Raw genomic sequence first — 15,535 nt, 5'->3', positions numbered from 1 at the left:
TTAATCGCCCATTGCCCGGTCCGGCCGAAGCGTCCCGACCTCAGGATCTCCACTCCGGTGAGTGTGCGGTATACCGTGGCAGAATCAGGTCGGTCGCTTCTTCAACTCACCCTAGGCATGGAGTCCCGCTCATGTACTGTGACCGCGTTCATCGACTCCAGTTCGGATGCGAACTTGATTAATCCCTGCGTGGTCGAGGCGTTGGGTGCAGTGACCTTTCCGTCACAGCGGCTCCGCAACGCCTACGCCACTAACGGCAAGTTCCTGTGCCGGGTGACACTCTGCACACATACTTTATGAATGGGCTTTCCGGACGCCCACACGGAGCGGATTAGTTTTCACGTCTTCAACGTACGTAGCAGTGACATTATCTTGGGAAGCCTGTGGCTCAAGGACCACAATCCACACATTGATTGGACCACGGGTCAGATTAAGGAATGGGGTGAAGATTGCCGTAAGCGGTGCTTCGCTGCCCGGGAGGACGGGAGGATCCAAGTCGTGCCTGTACAGTTAGAGGAACTGAGTACCGCCCCAGAGCTAACTGTGGTGCCCTCCTGCTATCATGACTTGAAGGAGGTGTTCTCTGAAACGAATGATAAATCCCTGCCACCGCATCGGCCGTATGATTGCACCATCAAGCTTCTTCCAGGCACCTCACCCCCTCGAGGGAAATTATTCTCGTTAACAGGACAGGAGCATCAGGCCATCAGGGAGTATGTCGAGGAGTCGCTGGCAGCCGGTCTCATTCACCCATTGTCCTCACCAGCCAGTGCAGGGTTCTTCTTTGTCAAGAAAAAGGACACTGCGCTACGGCCCTGCATCGACTACCGAGGACTCAATGTCATCACAGTAACGAACAAGTACTCTGCCTTTGATCGCAACGGTGTTTGAACTTCTTCAGGGAGCCCGGATCTTCACCAATTTGGACCTGCGTAGTGCTTACCCTCTGGTGTGGATCTGGGAGGGAGATGAATGGAAGACGGCGTTCAACACCCCCACAGGACACTATGAATATTTGGTGATGCCATTCGGACTGACGAATGCTCCGGCAGTCTTCCAGAATTTTATCAACAATGTACTTCAGGAGTATCTGAATAAAAATGTGTTTGTGTACCTCGATGACATCCTGATCTTTTTGTCGGACCTGACCTCCCACATCCGACACGACAGAGAGGTGCTTCAGTGGCTTCTGCAGCATCAGCTATTTGTAAAAATGGGGAAATGCGAATTCCACCGAGCCTCCGTGTCCTTCCTGGGGTTCAACACCTTTGAGTGGACCAGGACCTGTCAGGAGGCCTTCGACAAGGTCAAGGCAAGTTTCACCGCCGCGCCTATCCTCATAGTGCTGGATCCGGATCGCCAGTTCGTGGTTGAGGTGGACGCGTCGGACTCGGGGATCGGAGCCATCTTGTCACAGAGGAGTACGAGGGACGTATGGATCCACCCGTGCGCCTTCCTGTCGAGGAAGTTCACCCTGGCAGAGTGGAACTACGACGTAGGAGACCGCGAGCTGCTGGCGGTCAAGATGGATGAGTGGCGGCACTGGTTGGAGGGTTCCCAGGTCCCGTTTGTGGTCCTCATGGATCACAAGAACCTCGAATACCTGAGGACCGCGAAGCGGCTGAACGCTCGTCAGGCCAGGTGGGCTCTATTCTTCACCCGTTTCCATTTTATCTTGTCTCTCCGCCCAGGCTCCAAGAATGGCAAGCCGGACGCTCTCTCGCGGATCCATGAGGGGGATCGCGCGGAACCTGCGGCCGTCTCGATCCTGCCAGAGGCGTGCTTCGTGTCCGACTTCACCTGGGCGGTCGGGACTCGGGTGAAGGAGGCCCTGAGGGACACGCCGGGTAACGCTGGTTGTCCGCCTGGTCGCCTCTTCGTCGTACCGTCACTGCGGGGGGACGTCATCAACTGCTCCCACATCAATAAGACAGTCTGCCACCCGGGAATGGCGAAGACACGCTCCGTGATCGAACAACGGCTTTGGTGGCCCAACCTGAGTAAGGACATGAGAGAGTTCGTCAACGCCTGCCTGGTGTGTGCGGCCAACAAGACGTCCCGCCTGCGCCCTGTTGGAGAGCTGCGACCTCTGTCCCTTCCCTCCCGCCCGTGGTCGCATATCGCGCTGGACTTCATCACTGAGTTACCGCCCTCCCAGGGGAACATGGTGGTACTGTCTATAGTGCACAGGTTCTCTAAGATGGTCCACTTCGTGCCGACCCCGAAGATCCCGTCTGCTAAGCAGACAGCCCAGTTGTTGCTGGACGAGGTCATTCGCTACCATGGGTTCCCACTGGACATCGTTTCGGACAGAGGACCGCAGTCCATCGCCCGGTTCTGGAAAGAATTCTGCACCCTCATCGGTGCCTCGGCGAGTCTGACATCAGGCCATCACCCGGAGTCCAACGGCCAGACAGAGAGGGTCAACCAAGACTTGGAAACTGGTCTTCGCTGCTTGGCATCCAGGGACCAGAGCACTTGGAGCCAGCACCTAAATGGGTGGAGTACGCTCATAACTCTCTACCCTCCGCCTCTGCAGGTATGGCTCCGTTTCACATCGTGCACGGGTATCCTCCCTCTCTGTTCCCTTCAATGGCCAGACTCCGCGGCGCTGTCAGTCGTGGCGGTAATACAACGCTGTAAGCGGACCTGGGAGGAAGCACGCTGGATGCTACAAGTCTGCAGTGGACTGTAAGAGGAGAGGGGCACTGACGCTCAAGGTGGGACAGCAAGTGTGGCTCTCCACCAAAGACCTTCTGCTGCAGACTTAATCTCGCAAATTTGCTCCCAGGTTCGTTGGCCCATTCCCCGTCAGCAAAATCGTTAACCCTGTCGCCGTGTCACTTAAGCTTCCCAGGTTGACGAGGGTCCACCCGATGTTCCACGTGAGCAGACTGCGCCCGATCCGTCCGTCACCGCTGGTTCCTCCGGTCAAGCCCCCTCTCCCCCGCCTCCCCGCATGGCCGGTGTATACGGTGGGCCGGCTGCTGTCTTCCCGTCGCAGCGGCAGGGGGGTCCAGTACTTGGTAGAGTGGGAGGGTTATGGTCCAGAGGAGCGCTCCTGGATCCCCTCCCTCTTCGTTGTGGACCCCACCCTCATCAGGGACTTCCACGTGGCCCATCCTGATGCTCCTGGGCCGTCGGGAGCCGGCCTTTGGGCTTCCTCTGTACTGCTTCCTCGCCTCCGGAGTCGTGTCTTGTCTGTGACAGTCAGTGCCTTGCTCAAGAGCATGTTGATAGCAGTCAGGATGCAGAATAGTATCACCAACAAGTAGTTGCCATTTCACTTTTTTTTTGGCATGCAGTGAGACTCTTAACTGCTTTTTTTTTGTTCCACAGTCCTTAAGTATACTTTCTTCCTAATGCTTTTCAGACAAGCATGGTCTTTCCATTTTTTTTTGTTTGAAATAAACATCATAAAAAAGGAGCTACTGAAAAATACTGTCAAATATTTTTATCTGATAAAATTGCTATTAAAGAGCTTCAGAATTATTTTTTATAATCAGGTATTACCACTCACATGCCCCACCAAATGCAACATGGAATGGAACACAAGTGAATACTAAAATCTTATATTGTGTGTAATCCCAAGTTTTATTTTATTGTTTTTATGAAAATACAGATTCCATAATAAAAAAAAAAAACAACATTAGTACATTAAGGGTGTTCAAAAGCGCATGACTTCAAGGTTGCAGGTCAATGGTGGATGTGGTAGCCATCACAAATCCTTTGGAGCAATAGTAAGTATACTTTTCAGGAAACACTTGGCCTACAAAACCTCACCTATGTACACCCCATGGACAGATAGTTCATGCAAGAGAAAAACAAGTGCTGGAAGAATAAAGTTGGGCATGTCATCACTGAGATTGGGAATTTTGAGGTAGTCTCTAAAAAAGGAGCGCCCCTTGCACCAGTGATCTGCCTCAAGGTTCTGAATATTGCAGGACTGTCATATTTGACAGGCAATTTGAATGCAAGTCATGGCCAGTACTGTCAGATGGGCTGGATCGGATGGACGGTCTCCCGCGTTCTAAAAGGGAACCGGACAAAGTCTACTCCTGACACTCGCGGACACACTCTTCCTTGTGTCCTTTGTTCCATGCCTTGAGTTTACAATGCGTTGAGCAGTAAAGAACCTTGTGGCAGCGAGTACAAGCAGTTAGTGTCACAGCTGCAGAACGTCCACAATGATAGCAGAACTTAAATGGCTTCCTGGAAAAAGATTCAAAGTTAGAGATTAAAGGAAAGTGTCAGTTAATGACATCTATGTGTTTGTTACCTTGGTGCGGGAGCTTTGTTGTCAGAAGAACTTGCAACTTCACCTAAGAGGAAAGTAGCTCTTTCACTGTGGGATTTTATCGTATCACAAACTGTAATTTAGAAGAAAAAAATAATCCACTCACTCTTCTGTAAATGGCGCTTTTCTCTCTCTAAATTCTCTTTCTCTCTTTTAACAGCCTTGTATCGAAGCAGATCTCCCATCAGGCTAAGCAGGTGACGGCGTGCTTTGAATGTTTCTCGCTCCTCCATGTTGAGCGTATGGAAGGGTGTGTTGGCAATACGCAAATCCTAGATAGCAGTATTACACAATATTAGTACACTTACAGGTTTATACAGTGTTCCGCTGTTATTCGTGGGGTTTATGTTCTTTACACTCCTGCGAATAAAGAAAATCCACAAATAATGGATGCAGTATTAATATGCCTATGTATGATATGTACCATATTTTTGCAACCATAATATGCGTTTCAGCATCTATGTAAGCTACCATTTGATGGGGATCATGAGGTATTGAGGAACAAATGCATTTCATATCTGTAACAAGAAGCTTACATTGTACTGACCATGTTGTACACTAGGGGTCGGGAACCTTTTCGACTAAGAGAGCCACAAAGGCCAAATATTTTAAAACGTAATTTCAAAAGAGCCACACAGTATTTTAAAAACTAAGTACAAGTGTATGTGCGCACTTTGAGAACAATAAGTCTGAGAATTCTTTTAAACAACACTGTTATGTTACAATGTTATTTAAAAGAATACTGAGACTTATTGTACTGTAACATTGTTACTAACCAATGATGAAAAAAGTCCTCCTTACCATTAATGTGACTTCTGGTGCTGCATGGTTTTGCTGATGGCTTTATAGTCTGTTTAAACTTTATGCAGTCATTGAGACATCCATCCGTTAATCGTAAACATATTTCAATTTGATTTGCCATCATGATGGTATGATGGTGAACAGTTCTTGTCGACAGAGGCATGTCTTTTATCCGTTTGATTATCTTGTCTTTATGCAAAGTTGTCAATGTTTATTGGCAACATCAACTTCAAATGCTTTGACATACTCCCCATCTGTGAATTTAGACACACAGCAGAATCCTCCCTCTCCACAAAGGCTGTCCATTCGTGTTGAAAACTTTGATACGACTCATCTTTTTTTCTTTGAGCGACCTTTGTCAAAATCGTTTCCATGATTAGTTGTTCCGACCCGATCGGCGTTCGATGCTTCTGCGCCTGTGCATATCGACTGCCACGCTAAACTAAGGCAACCTCACTAGGACAAACTGTCCCTGCGTGATTTGCGTTGCCTACCCCACCAAACTACAGCAACCCCACTAGGACAAACTGTCTGTCTGTCTAAAATTATCACACCACAGCAAACAGAATAGCATAACTAGCAAACAAGAAAAACAAAAGAATGACTCGGGAAAGATTTTACATAAAAAATGCACTTTAACCGTTATTTATATAATCCTACCATGTTTTGTGGCAATAAGGACCTCCATGGTGCCGCAATGACTTGCCTACACAGGCAGCGTGTGGGACAGCTGTAAGCTTCTTCTGCTTACAGATGTGAAATGCAATTGTTCCTCACTGTCTCATGAGCAACATCATATGGCAGCTTACATACACATTAAAACAATTACTGGCGTGCATGTAGTATGTTTTGGTGTACTTGTTTGGAGAAGTCACAACATTTGCAAATGTTGGAACTCAGTGTGCACCATATTGTAAAGCTCCATGTCTATTTAGAAGGGAATGTAAGACCTCTACAATTGTGAAAATTCAGTAAATAAAAAAACAAAATGTGGAGACCAAAATATGTGAACAGTGACCTGCAAATGGGCAAGGGCTCACTACACAGTATTATTTGGTCGCACTATACTTTTGAATAAAAAGTCTGTCCAAGGTTTGACAAAAATATATTGTGCGAGGTTCTGAAATAAGATTTATTATTTCCACACAAGTGGTTGTAAAATACATCAGAAAGATCTATCTATCTATCTATCTATCTATCCGTTTTCTGCACCGCTTATCCTCACTTGGGTCGTGGGGGTGCTGGAGAGTAACCCAGCTATCTTTGGGCAAGAGGCGGCATAGACTGCACTGGTCACCAGCCACTGCAGGGCACATATAAACAACCAACCATTTGCGCTCACACCTATGGACAGTGTTCAGTCCACATAGCATGCATGTATTGGGATGTGGGGGGGAAACTGGAGTACTTGTAGAAAACTAGAAGAACATGCAGACGCCATACAGGTAAGACTGGGATTTGAACCCCACTCTTCAGAATTGTAAGACAGATGCTCACTGTGCCACCATCAGAAAGAGCACTATTATAAAAGTGTCACAACACAGACTCACTACAGTTCATTTAATGTTTTAAACACAGTTGTCTTACCTGGTTGAAAGAGAAGTGTGCATAGTCAACTGCAGTCCCTTTGATATCGCCGACTTGAACTGGCATCAACATGTCAGCACCAGCCTTTTCTAACATGTCCAACTATGCCATACATAAAACAAGGATAAAGTTAAAAAAAAAGTGAGTAAAGTTGATGTATGTACCTTGTAAATCTAAATAAAAGTGCATTTTTTTAAATTAAATGAATGTATTTGATTGCCTTTTTTCGCTCTAAGGATTATATAATATAACTTGGCTACCATTGGGGGTTTTCTAAATCTGGACTGAGTAAAAGGACTGCAAAAAAAGAATTCAATATTAATTCTGTACTTTTCCCCAGGGGAAATCAGAACCAGCGTGTGGGTAAGTACTGTTACCAGTTTTACTCTTTTTCCATCCAAGTTGTAGCTGAAGTTACTGAGGGCGCAAAGGGCATTGCCCACTCCAAACCCTAAGGGAATGTTGGGATCTGCACCCCCTTTTAACAGCTCCTCCACTGCCTACACAGGGAAAACAAGAGAATAGCAGAACAGCGTCATCAGCACCACGATTATTAGTGCATACGTATTGAACATTTTATTTATTATGGCTTGTATTCAACTTTAAAGATTATCATTCAATGTGGGAGGAAACCTGGGTCCCTATACAGTAATCGCACACAAGCACATGGGAGATAAACTCCATATTTGAACCCAGACCTTCTTTTAGTGTGGCACGTGATAGTGCATGCTCCGCTATGATGCCTTAATAGTTTCAGTCTGTGTGATGTGTGTCAAGAAATGTACCATTTCATTGCCACTGGATATGGCTAAGGAAAGAGGTGAATGTCCGCTCCAGAGGAGATCTGTTCTGGCTCTATGGGAGAGGAGGAGCGACACCGCCTTGCTGGCATTCTGTAATAAACGCAACACAACACACATCTAAATCAGTTGGTCATTTTTAGCTGTTCTGATACAAATTCGAAGGTTTCCAGCTTCTAAGATTTCCAGGAATTGGTTTTACATTTTAACCTTTATGTTCAGATAGTGTCTCTTTTCTCTTGTATGTTAAATTCACCCCTCCTTAATTTCTCCAAAATCCTGAACATATGAACAAAACTGTATTCGGAATATTTGGCGATAACAAGAGATAAAATGTTCTCATTCACTGAAACCAAGATGACCCCTTAAATCTGGTCCCTTATATCAGCATGTGAAGCTACTTAAGAAATAAGTTCAGAGAAGACAAGAATTGATCAGGCTACTGTCTCTCCTTGTCAATACGGTGCCTTATACACCACATAAATTCTTGGCACAAAATAACACCAATGAGAACATTTACACACAGGATTAAAAAAAAAAAAAAATAATAATACACTAAAAACAAAGTACTTCATCATATACATGGTTGTGCTCCCTTTGTCCTTTAAAACAGGGTCAACAAAGACAGATTTTTTGCTTAGCTCATTAACAATACCCCTTGTGAGTGGTTTCTGTGCCATGTTCTCTATGAGACAGTTAACTGCTTTAACAACTTTGCCTGTACGTGCCTTCTACTCATCATTTTGTTGTATGCACAGCATATAATGACAATAAAGGTTTTTGATTTGATTGATTTGGTTGTTTTGTCTTTCAAAACAAACAAAAAGTCACCCAGAATAGAGGCACGTAGACTTACATAATACATTATTACATCTATATAGTGGGAGAAAAAAATCATATGAAATCGGCCCGCACTGTTATATTATGATGCATCTGGCCTCATTCTCGGACATATAGTAGCCATAGTGTATTTCCTCACACATTGATCAGTTTCTCTCTGGCAGACCATGTGCAGAGCTGTTCGACCTCCTTCTTCAGGACTTGGCTTCCACCGGACCCTGCATGATCTCCTTATTATCATGGAAACCTGCAAAATAAGCAGAAATAATGAGTCTAGCAATTGAACTACAACCACACCAACATACACACTTTATCGAGTTCGTAGATCTCATTCTGGTCACATGCTCGGGCATCTGGGTCAGATAGAGCATGCAGCAACAGTTCTATGATTTTGGGACTTTCTGGGCCTGGCAGTTCTGCAGCCACGTGTAGAGGATAAAGGCCTTTCCTCTACAATGAAAGGATTTCTGTGTTAACATTAGCAGAAGAGTGGAGTCGAGTTTCAAGCCAAAGATGTTACAAAATGGACATGAAATAAAGCAAAACGTTGAAAATAAAGGAAATGCTACCTCAAGTGAGAGAGAAATGCTCGTGTGAGCTCCACTCAGTAAAAGTCTCCTGACAGTTCCTGTGTCTCCAGCCATAATGGCCACAAAGAGGACAGGTAAGGGGACTTTGCAAACGTTGGGGTCTGCACCCCGATCCAATAGCAAATTCAGTGTGGACAGACGAAAACGATGCCTGGTCACAAACAAAAGTCATCCAATTTACATAGCTAAATGGAGCAAAAGGGAAAACGGGGAATCTATCTGACTTACATAAATTTTTTTGCAGCCATTTTGCGAACAGTCTCCTGAGTATCAGAATGCTGAGGAAACCCAGTGCGACTCAGAGCTTCTGCTGCACCCTGCATGATTGCCTCTGAGACTTCTATGTTGTAGCTATACAATGAGCAGGAAGAAGAAAAGGATTGTTCTGGGGCCATATCACTGTCCTGTTGAAAACACCCCACCCCAAAAACATTTTAAGAGGTAAAACCTATTCAATTAAGCCAAAACATGATCTACAATTATGCGCACCACAACCAATTTTGAGAAATTACAGTATTGTTCAATTGCACACTACATAATGAGACCAATCATCACCTGAATTGTGCCCTCCGACGGTAGCACTTTTTTCTGGTTACTTCTGTTATCATCATCTGGAATTAACTCATCAGTGGGCTCTTCTGCGATTTCCTGTGGGCAGTTGTGATGAAATATTATTGGAGAGAGAAAATGCACATCTTTTAAAATGCTTTGCCCAAGTACAATTGAAGAGTTCTGTCATGGTCCTGCCGGTCGCAGGCCTGGCTGTGCAGTTCCCCTACACACCTGCATTGATTAGGAGGCGCACACCTGCGCCTCATCGCTGATACTCAACCCCAGTATATATAGGACCAAGCGGACGGTCTGGCTTTTCCAGATCGTTGCCACCCATGCCTCGTTCCCGCACCTCCTCGTTTCCTGATCCTGAACCCTTGTGAACCGACCTCCGCCTGTCCTCTGACCAACCCTGTAAGCTTGACGCCCTTGAGACTGCTGGTCTCTCCGACTGATCTTCGGTGTACCGATCCCTGCTTGCTCGCTGACCTGCCTTCGACGCATGACGTCCTGGTTTCCGCTGCTCTAGTTGACTGTTTGCCTGATCCCCGAACTTGGAAAGAATAAAAGCTTTTCCCAAACTGCCTCTGCGTCTCCGGAGTCCTGCATTTGGGTCCTCTCCGGTACCGATGGGTTGTGACAAGTTCAGACGCAAAAGCAGATACATCCATTTTTGTCGTTTCTGTAAATTTACATAATGTATAAATCAAAGAATCTACAGAACCAACAAAAATGGATGTATCTGCTTTTGCATCTGAACTCTTCAATTCTATTTGATTACACCTTTCATGTCTGTTTTTTAAGTAATAGTCTCGGCATTTTGGAAACTGGCATTTGCTCTACAACCAAGGGCAAATAACGCCTAAAAATAAGGCCATTGAAAATGCTGGAAAGGGAAAAAAAAAAAAATCGTTATGTTGCATGTTAGTACATATTAATATATAAAAAATAAATACAATTCATTCATTCATACTGCTCTTGAATGATGACAACTGTATCTTAAACCTGCTGATACATGCATTTTTTTCAAGTTTTTTTTTCCAATTACTACTTTTATTGTTTACAGAATACTTTCAATTTCATCAATATCTGTCATCTTGAATCTTAATTACTCTAATGTATTTATTCCAATTAGAATTTACATACTGTATGTATAAATGCATTTGATAGTCCTTTCTGGTCTTCATGAAGGGAAATTCCTTCTTCTGTACTATCTCAAGGTTTCTTGTTTTTTTTTTTTTTTTTTTGATTTTTTTCTTTTTTAACGTTTTTCCTTGCCGAGTTGGGGTGTTAAAACTTAGGGATGCCACCAATCTTTCTCAACTGGAGCCCTTTTGACTCAGAGCTATACAAACAACTAAAACCTGACTGAACTTCAAAATTCAGTGGTGCCTGGAAATAATTGTGACTACGATACCTGTTAGTCAAACTTACTGCACAAAATATTTAATCGACTGGTGAGAGCCATCAATGGATAATTCATTAATTCTACATTAAAAAACTGAGGTTGGGTGGCTTCATATCTCCAAAACAATCACTTTTCCAACCACCCACCCATGCAAAAAAACAGCATGCTTGTTGAACCATTAAGATTGCATCACCCAAGCTTTAATATGGTTAATAATTTCTAAAAAAAAAAAAAAAAAAAAAAGACCCAGACAGGAATTGACCAATAATATAGATAATATGTACATTCTAAAAAATATGGAATTGACCAAATTTGAACATCGGCAGTTTCCACCCAGCGACAATATCCACTGTGTACACCAGGGGTGCCAAATACATTTTTGTCACAGGCCACATTGTCGCTACTGTTTCCCTCAGAGGGCCGGTTTGTCTGTGAGACCATTAAAATTTTTAATGGTCTCATAATATTACACACAAGATTTATGGGCTAGTGTTGGATTCAGAAAATGAGGGTTTTTTCAACTTTTCATGCTTGGTAACACAAAAATCCTTGTAATATCATTTATGGGGTGGGACAATTTTAAATTTTATTTCAGATTTTCACAAGACTCATGGAAGTTGACAGACTAGAATTGCCTTCGCGGGCCACATGAAATAATGTGGCGGGCCGGATCTGCCCCCTGGACCATGAGTTTGACACCTGTGTTACAAACAATCAACTGTTACCTGTGTTTTGGCTGGAGGTCCAGAAAACGTGTACAAACACTGGATAGGATAGTAAAGGACATGGCACACTGACAATGAAGACATTCCCTCAAAATTCAGCCTATCAATACTAGCCCCCATATCCAGTAAGAGCTGGATCACATCATTGTGACAGTTTATCTGAGGGGGAGAACAAAAGAAAATATCATGAAACACTTGAATAGAAAGCACAATCAAAAAGGGCAGGTTATAAGCAACTAATTAAAAAAAATCAAACATTGGGTAAAATGATAACATGGTACGATGACAATGAGATAAGAAGTTTTACCGTGGCAGCAATCAATGCAGTGTGTCCTTGAGAATCTGCTACATCGGGGTGAACAAGGCCATCCAGTAGAATCTGCAAAACAGCCTGTCGTTCTCCAATGGAAGCTTGATGGATTAGTAGCTCTGATGCGATTTCCAAAGGTCCTTTAGGTCCAAAATTGTCCCTTTTATAGGAAAGAACTTTCGCAACATCCCAGTCCAATTTTTCAGCTTGCTGTCTGAGACAAAGAAATACAAAAGAAAAAGTCTTTTCATGCAAATTTTTCACACTTAGTGCCTACTTTGTACTATATTTTAAATGATACATAACCTGTGTTTGTGAATGTGGGCCAACATTTTGTCTGTTGAAGGGAGTGTGGAGAGCGGGTCTCGTTTGTAGCCTTCATATGGGTGAGAATCAGGTTCCCATAACGGGCCAAAAAAATGGTGGTCGAAATCTTTCCTAACATGCGGGGGCAATGGTAGGTGGTCACCATCAGTGGAATAATTTTCAATGCCAGAAGGGAGAATTGTGTTTTCATCAAAGAGCAGCAAATCATCGTCCGTGTCTACCTAAACAGCAATGTAAGTTTACCAATTAAATCGGACAAAATAAATAAATAAGTAAATAAATAAATAGACAAACAAACAAACAAATAAATGCAACACTTTAGTTTTTGCTTCTATTTTCCATGAGCTGAAGTCAAAGACACGTACAGAAAAGGCCCATTTCCCTTAAATATTCACACAGCTGTCTTGTGAATCTGTTTGCCATAGAAGAAGTGGGATGTTCAGCTTCCAGGAATTGTGCACAGATTCTTGCAACATGGGGCTGTGCATTATCACTCTGCAACATGAGGTGATAGTTGTGGATGGATGGCACAATAGTGCATCTCTTCGCATTCAAAATGCTATCAGTAAAATGCCCAGGCGCCTCCTCAAAACCATGGTCTCATCGCCACTGTGAGCCAGACAGTAAAAAAACGGTTTCATCAGTAAAGAGAACACCTCTCTACATTCTGCAATGCCAGACTGCGAGGATTTTGAATAACTACAGTCAGATTGAAATCCTGATGAGGATGACAAGCATTGCAGAAGAGATTCCCTAAAACAGTTTCTGGAAGTTTGTGCAGACATTGTTAATGTTGCAAACTGATTGTTAAGGCAGATCTCTGGGTGTCTGCTTTCTGAAGCTATTGGAGGAGATGATGCCGGACTCGGGTGGTTACCCTTGGAATGCGGTTGTGAGGCTGGTTGGATGTGCAAGACTGACTACTTCTCTGAAATAACTTTGTTGAAACTTGCGACATTTGTGCCATTGGGTTGCATGATAATATTTCACATTTTCGAATGGCCTTTTCTTGTGGGCCGCCAGAGAGACACAATCACAGACAGACAATATCTGACAGAAATAAGCCTTTGTGTGCACACACACACACACACACACACACACACACAGCAAGTTTTCCATTTATATTTATGTTCAGTATACAGTCAGGTCCATAAATATTGGGTCACCAACAGAAATGTCTTCAATTTTGGCTCTCAACACCATCGAAATGGTTTTAGAATGAAATGCACAAAATGTCGTGTAACTGCAGACTTTCAGCTTTCGTTTGAGGGTACAGTATTTACATCCAAATCAACCATTACAAAGAATAGTGCTCATGGCAAACTCATGTGCCCCGGCAGACTGGTTGAGAACCACTCCTTTAAACATTTTTGATTACCCAGCTCAGTCCCAGGCTTTTATCTGCTTTATTTATCTTTGGAAAAGAATGGACAACACCTGAACAAATATCTTGTTGTGAGTCAACTTTCCAAATACTTTTGTGGTCGTGATAATTGAGGCAGTCCTGACAGGGCGTATGCACAAGATAGTTACATTTTTATGAAACATCTGAAAGCAGAAAGTCCACATGAAGAGTTTGTTTTCAAAACGAGACATAGGCATTTTTTTCAGATTTACGAAACTCGCGCCAAAATTATCCATTCGGAGCTGGATAATTTTGGCGCGAGTTTCGTAAATCTGAAAAAAATGCCTATGTCTCGTTTTGAAAACAAACTCTTCACATAGAGATCATATGTGTTGTTTCCTTTCAAATCCACTCACAGATGGTGTTTGGAGTCAAAATCATAAATATCTCTATCATAACTTTTCAATCATATGAAACAATACTATTTAAATTGGTTAAAAAGCAAAAATAGCAATTATTTATCACAATACTTAACCCCTGAATCTGTCCTGGCAAGTCCATCAGAGAGAACTGTTTGGGGAGTCTGGTAAGAAGCAAATAACACACTTCAATGTATGCAACTTATATATAGTTGTAACTCTAACAACATCTTAAACCTGGGTATATTTTATTACCATTAGATTAATGCACATACATGATTTGCTCTACTGAACAATTGTGTATTGTAATTGCTTACTTGACTCCGAGAATGTGAGGTAGTAGGTTTCTCCAAGTAGACAGCATATTCTGTAAAATTTTTCAGGCTGAAGCTGCCTTGTACAGAGTTACACATTTGTATCAGATGCTTCCCGTGCCAAATTCCGACATCTTGATATCCTGATGGCTCACTAAGCACACCAGGACCGAACCTTTGGTCAGCATAATACAAACCCTGAAAATGAACGTAGTTTGTTAGCTTCCATTACTACAAAGTCATGCACTTTCATTTAGTTTAGCCTACCTTAAATATGGCTCCATCAGGGAAAATATGTTTTCCATATCCCTCTCTCCAATTAAGGTAGAACTTGCCAAAGAATTTGTTGCCTGTTGGCCAACAGTACATTCCATCACCATGCCTGTAGTCTTTGTAGAAAGAGCCTTCATAGAACTTCACATCACAGAAATATTGATGTTAGTGTTTTGGTCAGATATATCTTTTTGAAAAAAAAAAAAAAAAAAAAAAAAACCCATACATAACCCTTGTACTATTAACACATCCAGGTGAAAATTTTGGAACATTCTGACTGGGCAGCCTAATGAGAACCTTGAATACTGTATTTCATTCCACCTCACTTCACCTCACCTCTCCGCTTCTCCATGTGTACCTTCCCTTGCCTTGTTTGAGGCCATCCACAAACTCTCCCTCATATTTGGAGCCCTCAACAAACTCCTGCACACCAAATCCCTGTCGTCTCTCCTCACAAACTCCTGCACTCGGACACCCTACTAGCGGTTCCTCCACACTTCCGGCGGCCCTGACGTCATGGCGGCTTGACATTTAAACAGCAACTCAACTCAATATTAGCAAACCAAAAACCGGAGGTTTGTTGGTATCAGGACAACGGTGCATTAACACTCAATTCGCCTTTCTAAAATCGTGCTTGAGAACATTGACGTTATTTGGTGGCAATAATTACCTCAACATTTCCGAAATATGATGTAATTTTCGCGTGACGCTTATGAGAAACGAGACCACATCACATGACGTCATCATCCATATGAAAAACTTACGTATTGCAAAATGAACATTCATGCCTTAACGTTGAAATTTTCTTTTATTATTATATATATATATATATATATATATATATATATATATATATATATATATATATATATATAATGTAATTTACCACGTACAAAATTTGATAAAACTGTCTGGAAAGCGAGGGAAATGTTTCAGATTATCCTGAT

General features: G+C 43.1%; 1 protein-coding gene across 1 annotated transcript; it reads right to left on the bottom strand.

The window, feature by feature from the left end:
* Positions 1-3,586: 3,586 nt before the first annotated feature.
* Positions 3,587-15,119, bottom strand: LOC133504065 (ankyrin repeat and MYND domain-containing protein 1-like). Its single transcript, XM_061826238.1, is given in 18 exon segments — positions 3,587-4,212; positions 4,280-4,322; positions 4,404-4,569; positions 6,686-6,787; positions 7,063-7,185; positions 7,471-7,578; positions 8,465-8,622; positions 8,625-8,775; positions 8,895-9,066; positions 9,144-9,319; positions 9,471-9,563; positions 11,601-11,759; positions 11,908-12,124; positions 12,217-12,458; positions 14,118-14,165; positions 14,319-14,513; positions 14,583-14,729; positions 14,925-15,119. Coding segments are annotated over 18 exon segments (2,655 nt in total). The 3' UTR covers positions 3,587-4,052.
* Positions 15,120-15,535: the final 416 nt, after the last annotated feature.

This window comes from Syngnathoides biaculeatus, chromosome 7, assembly GCF_019802595.1.
Source record: "Syngnathoides biaculeatus isolate LvHL_M chromosome 7, ASM1980259v1, whole genome shotgun sequence".
NCBI lineage: Eukaryota > Metazoa > Chordata > Actinopteri > Syngnathiformes > Syngnathidae > Syngnathoides > Syngnathoides biaculeatus.
The sequence above is the reverse complement of the archived record's forward strand: the minus strand, read 5'-3'. Positions and strand labels throughout refer to the sequence as shown.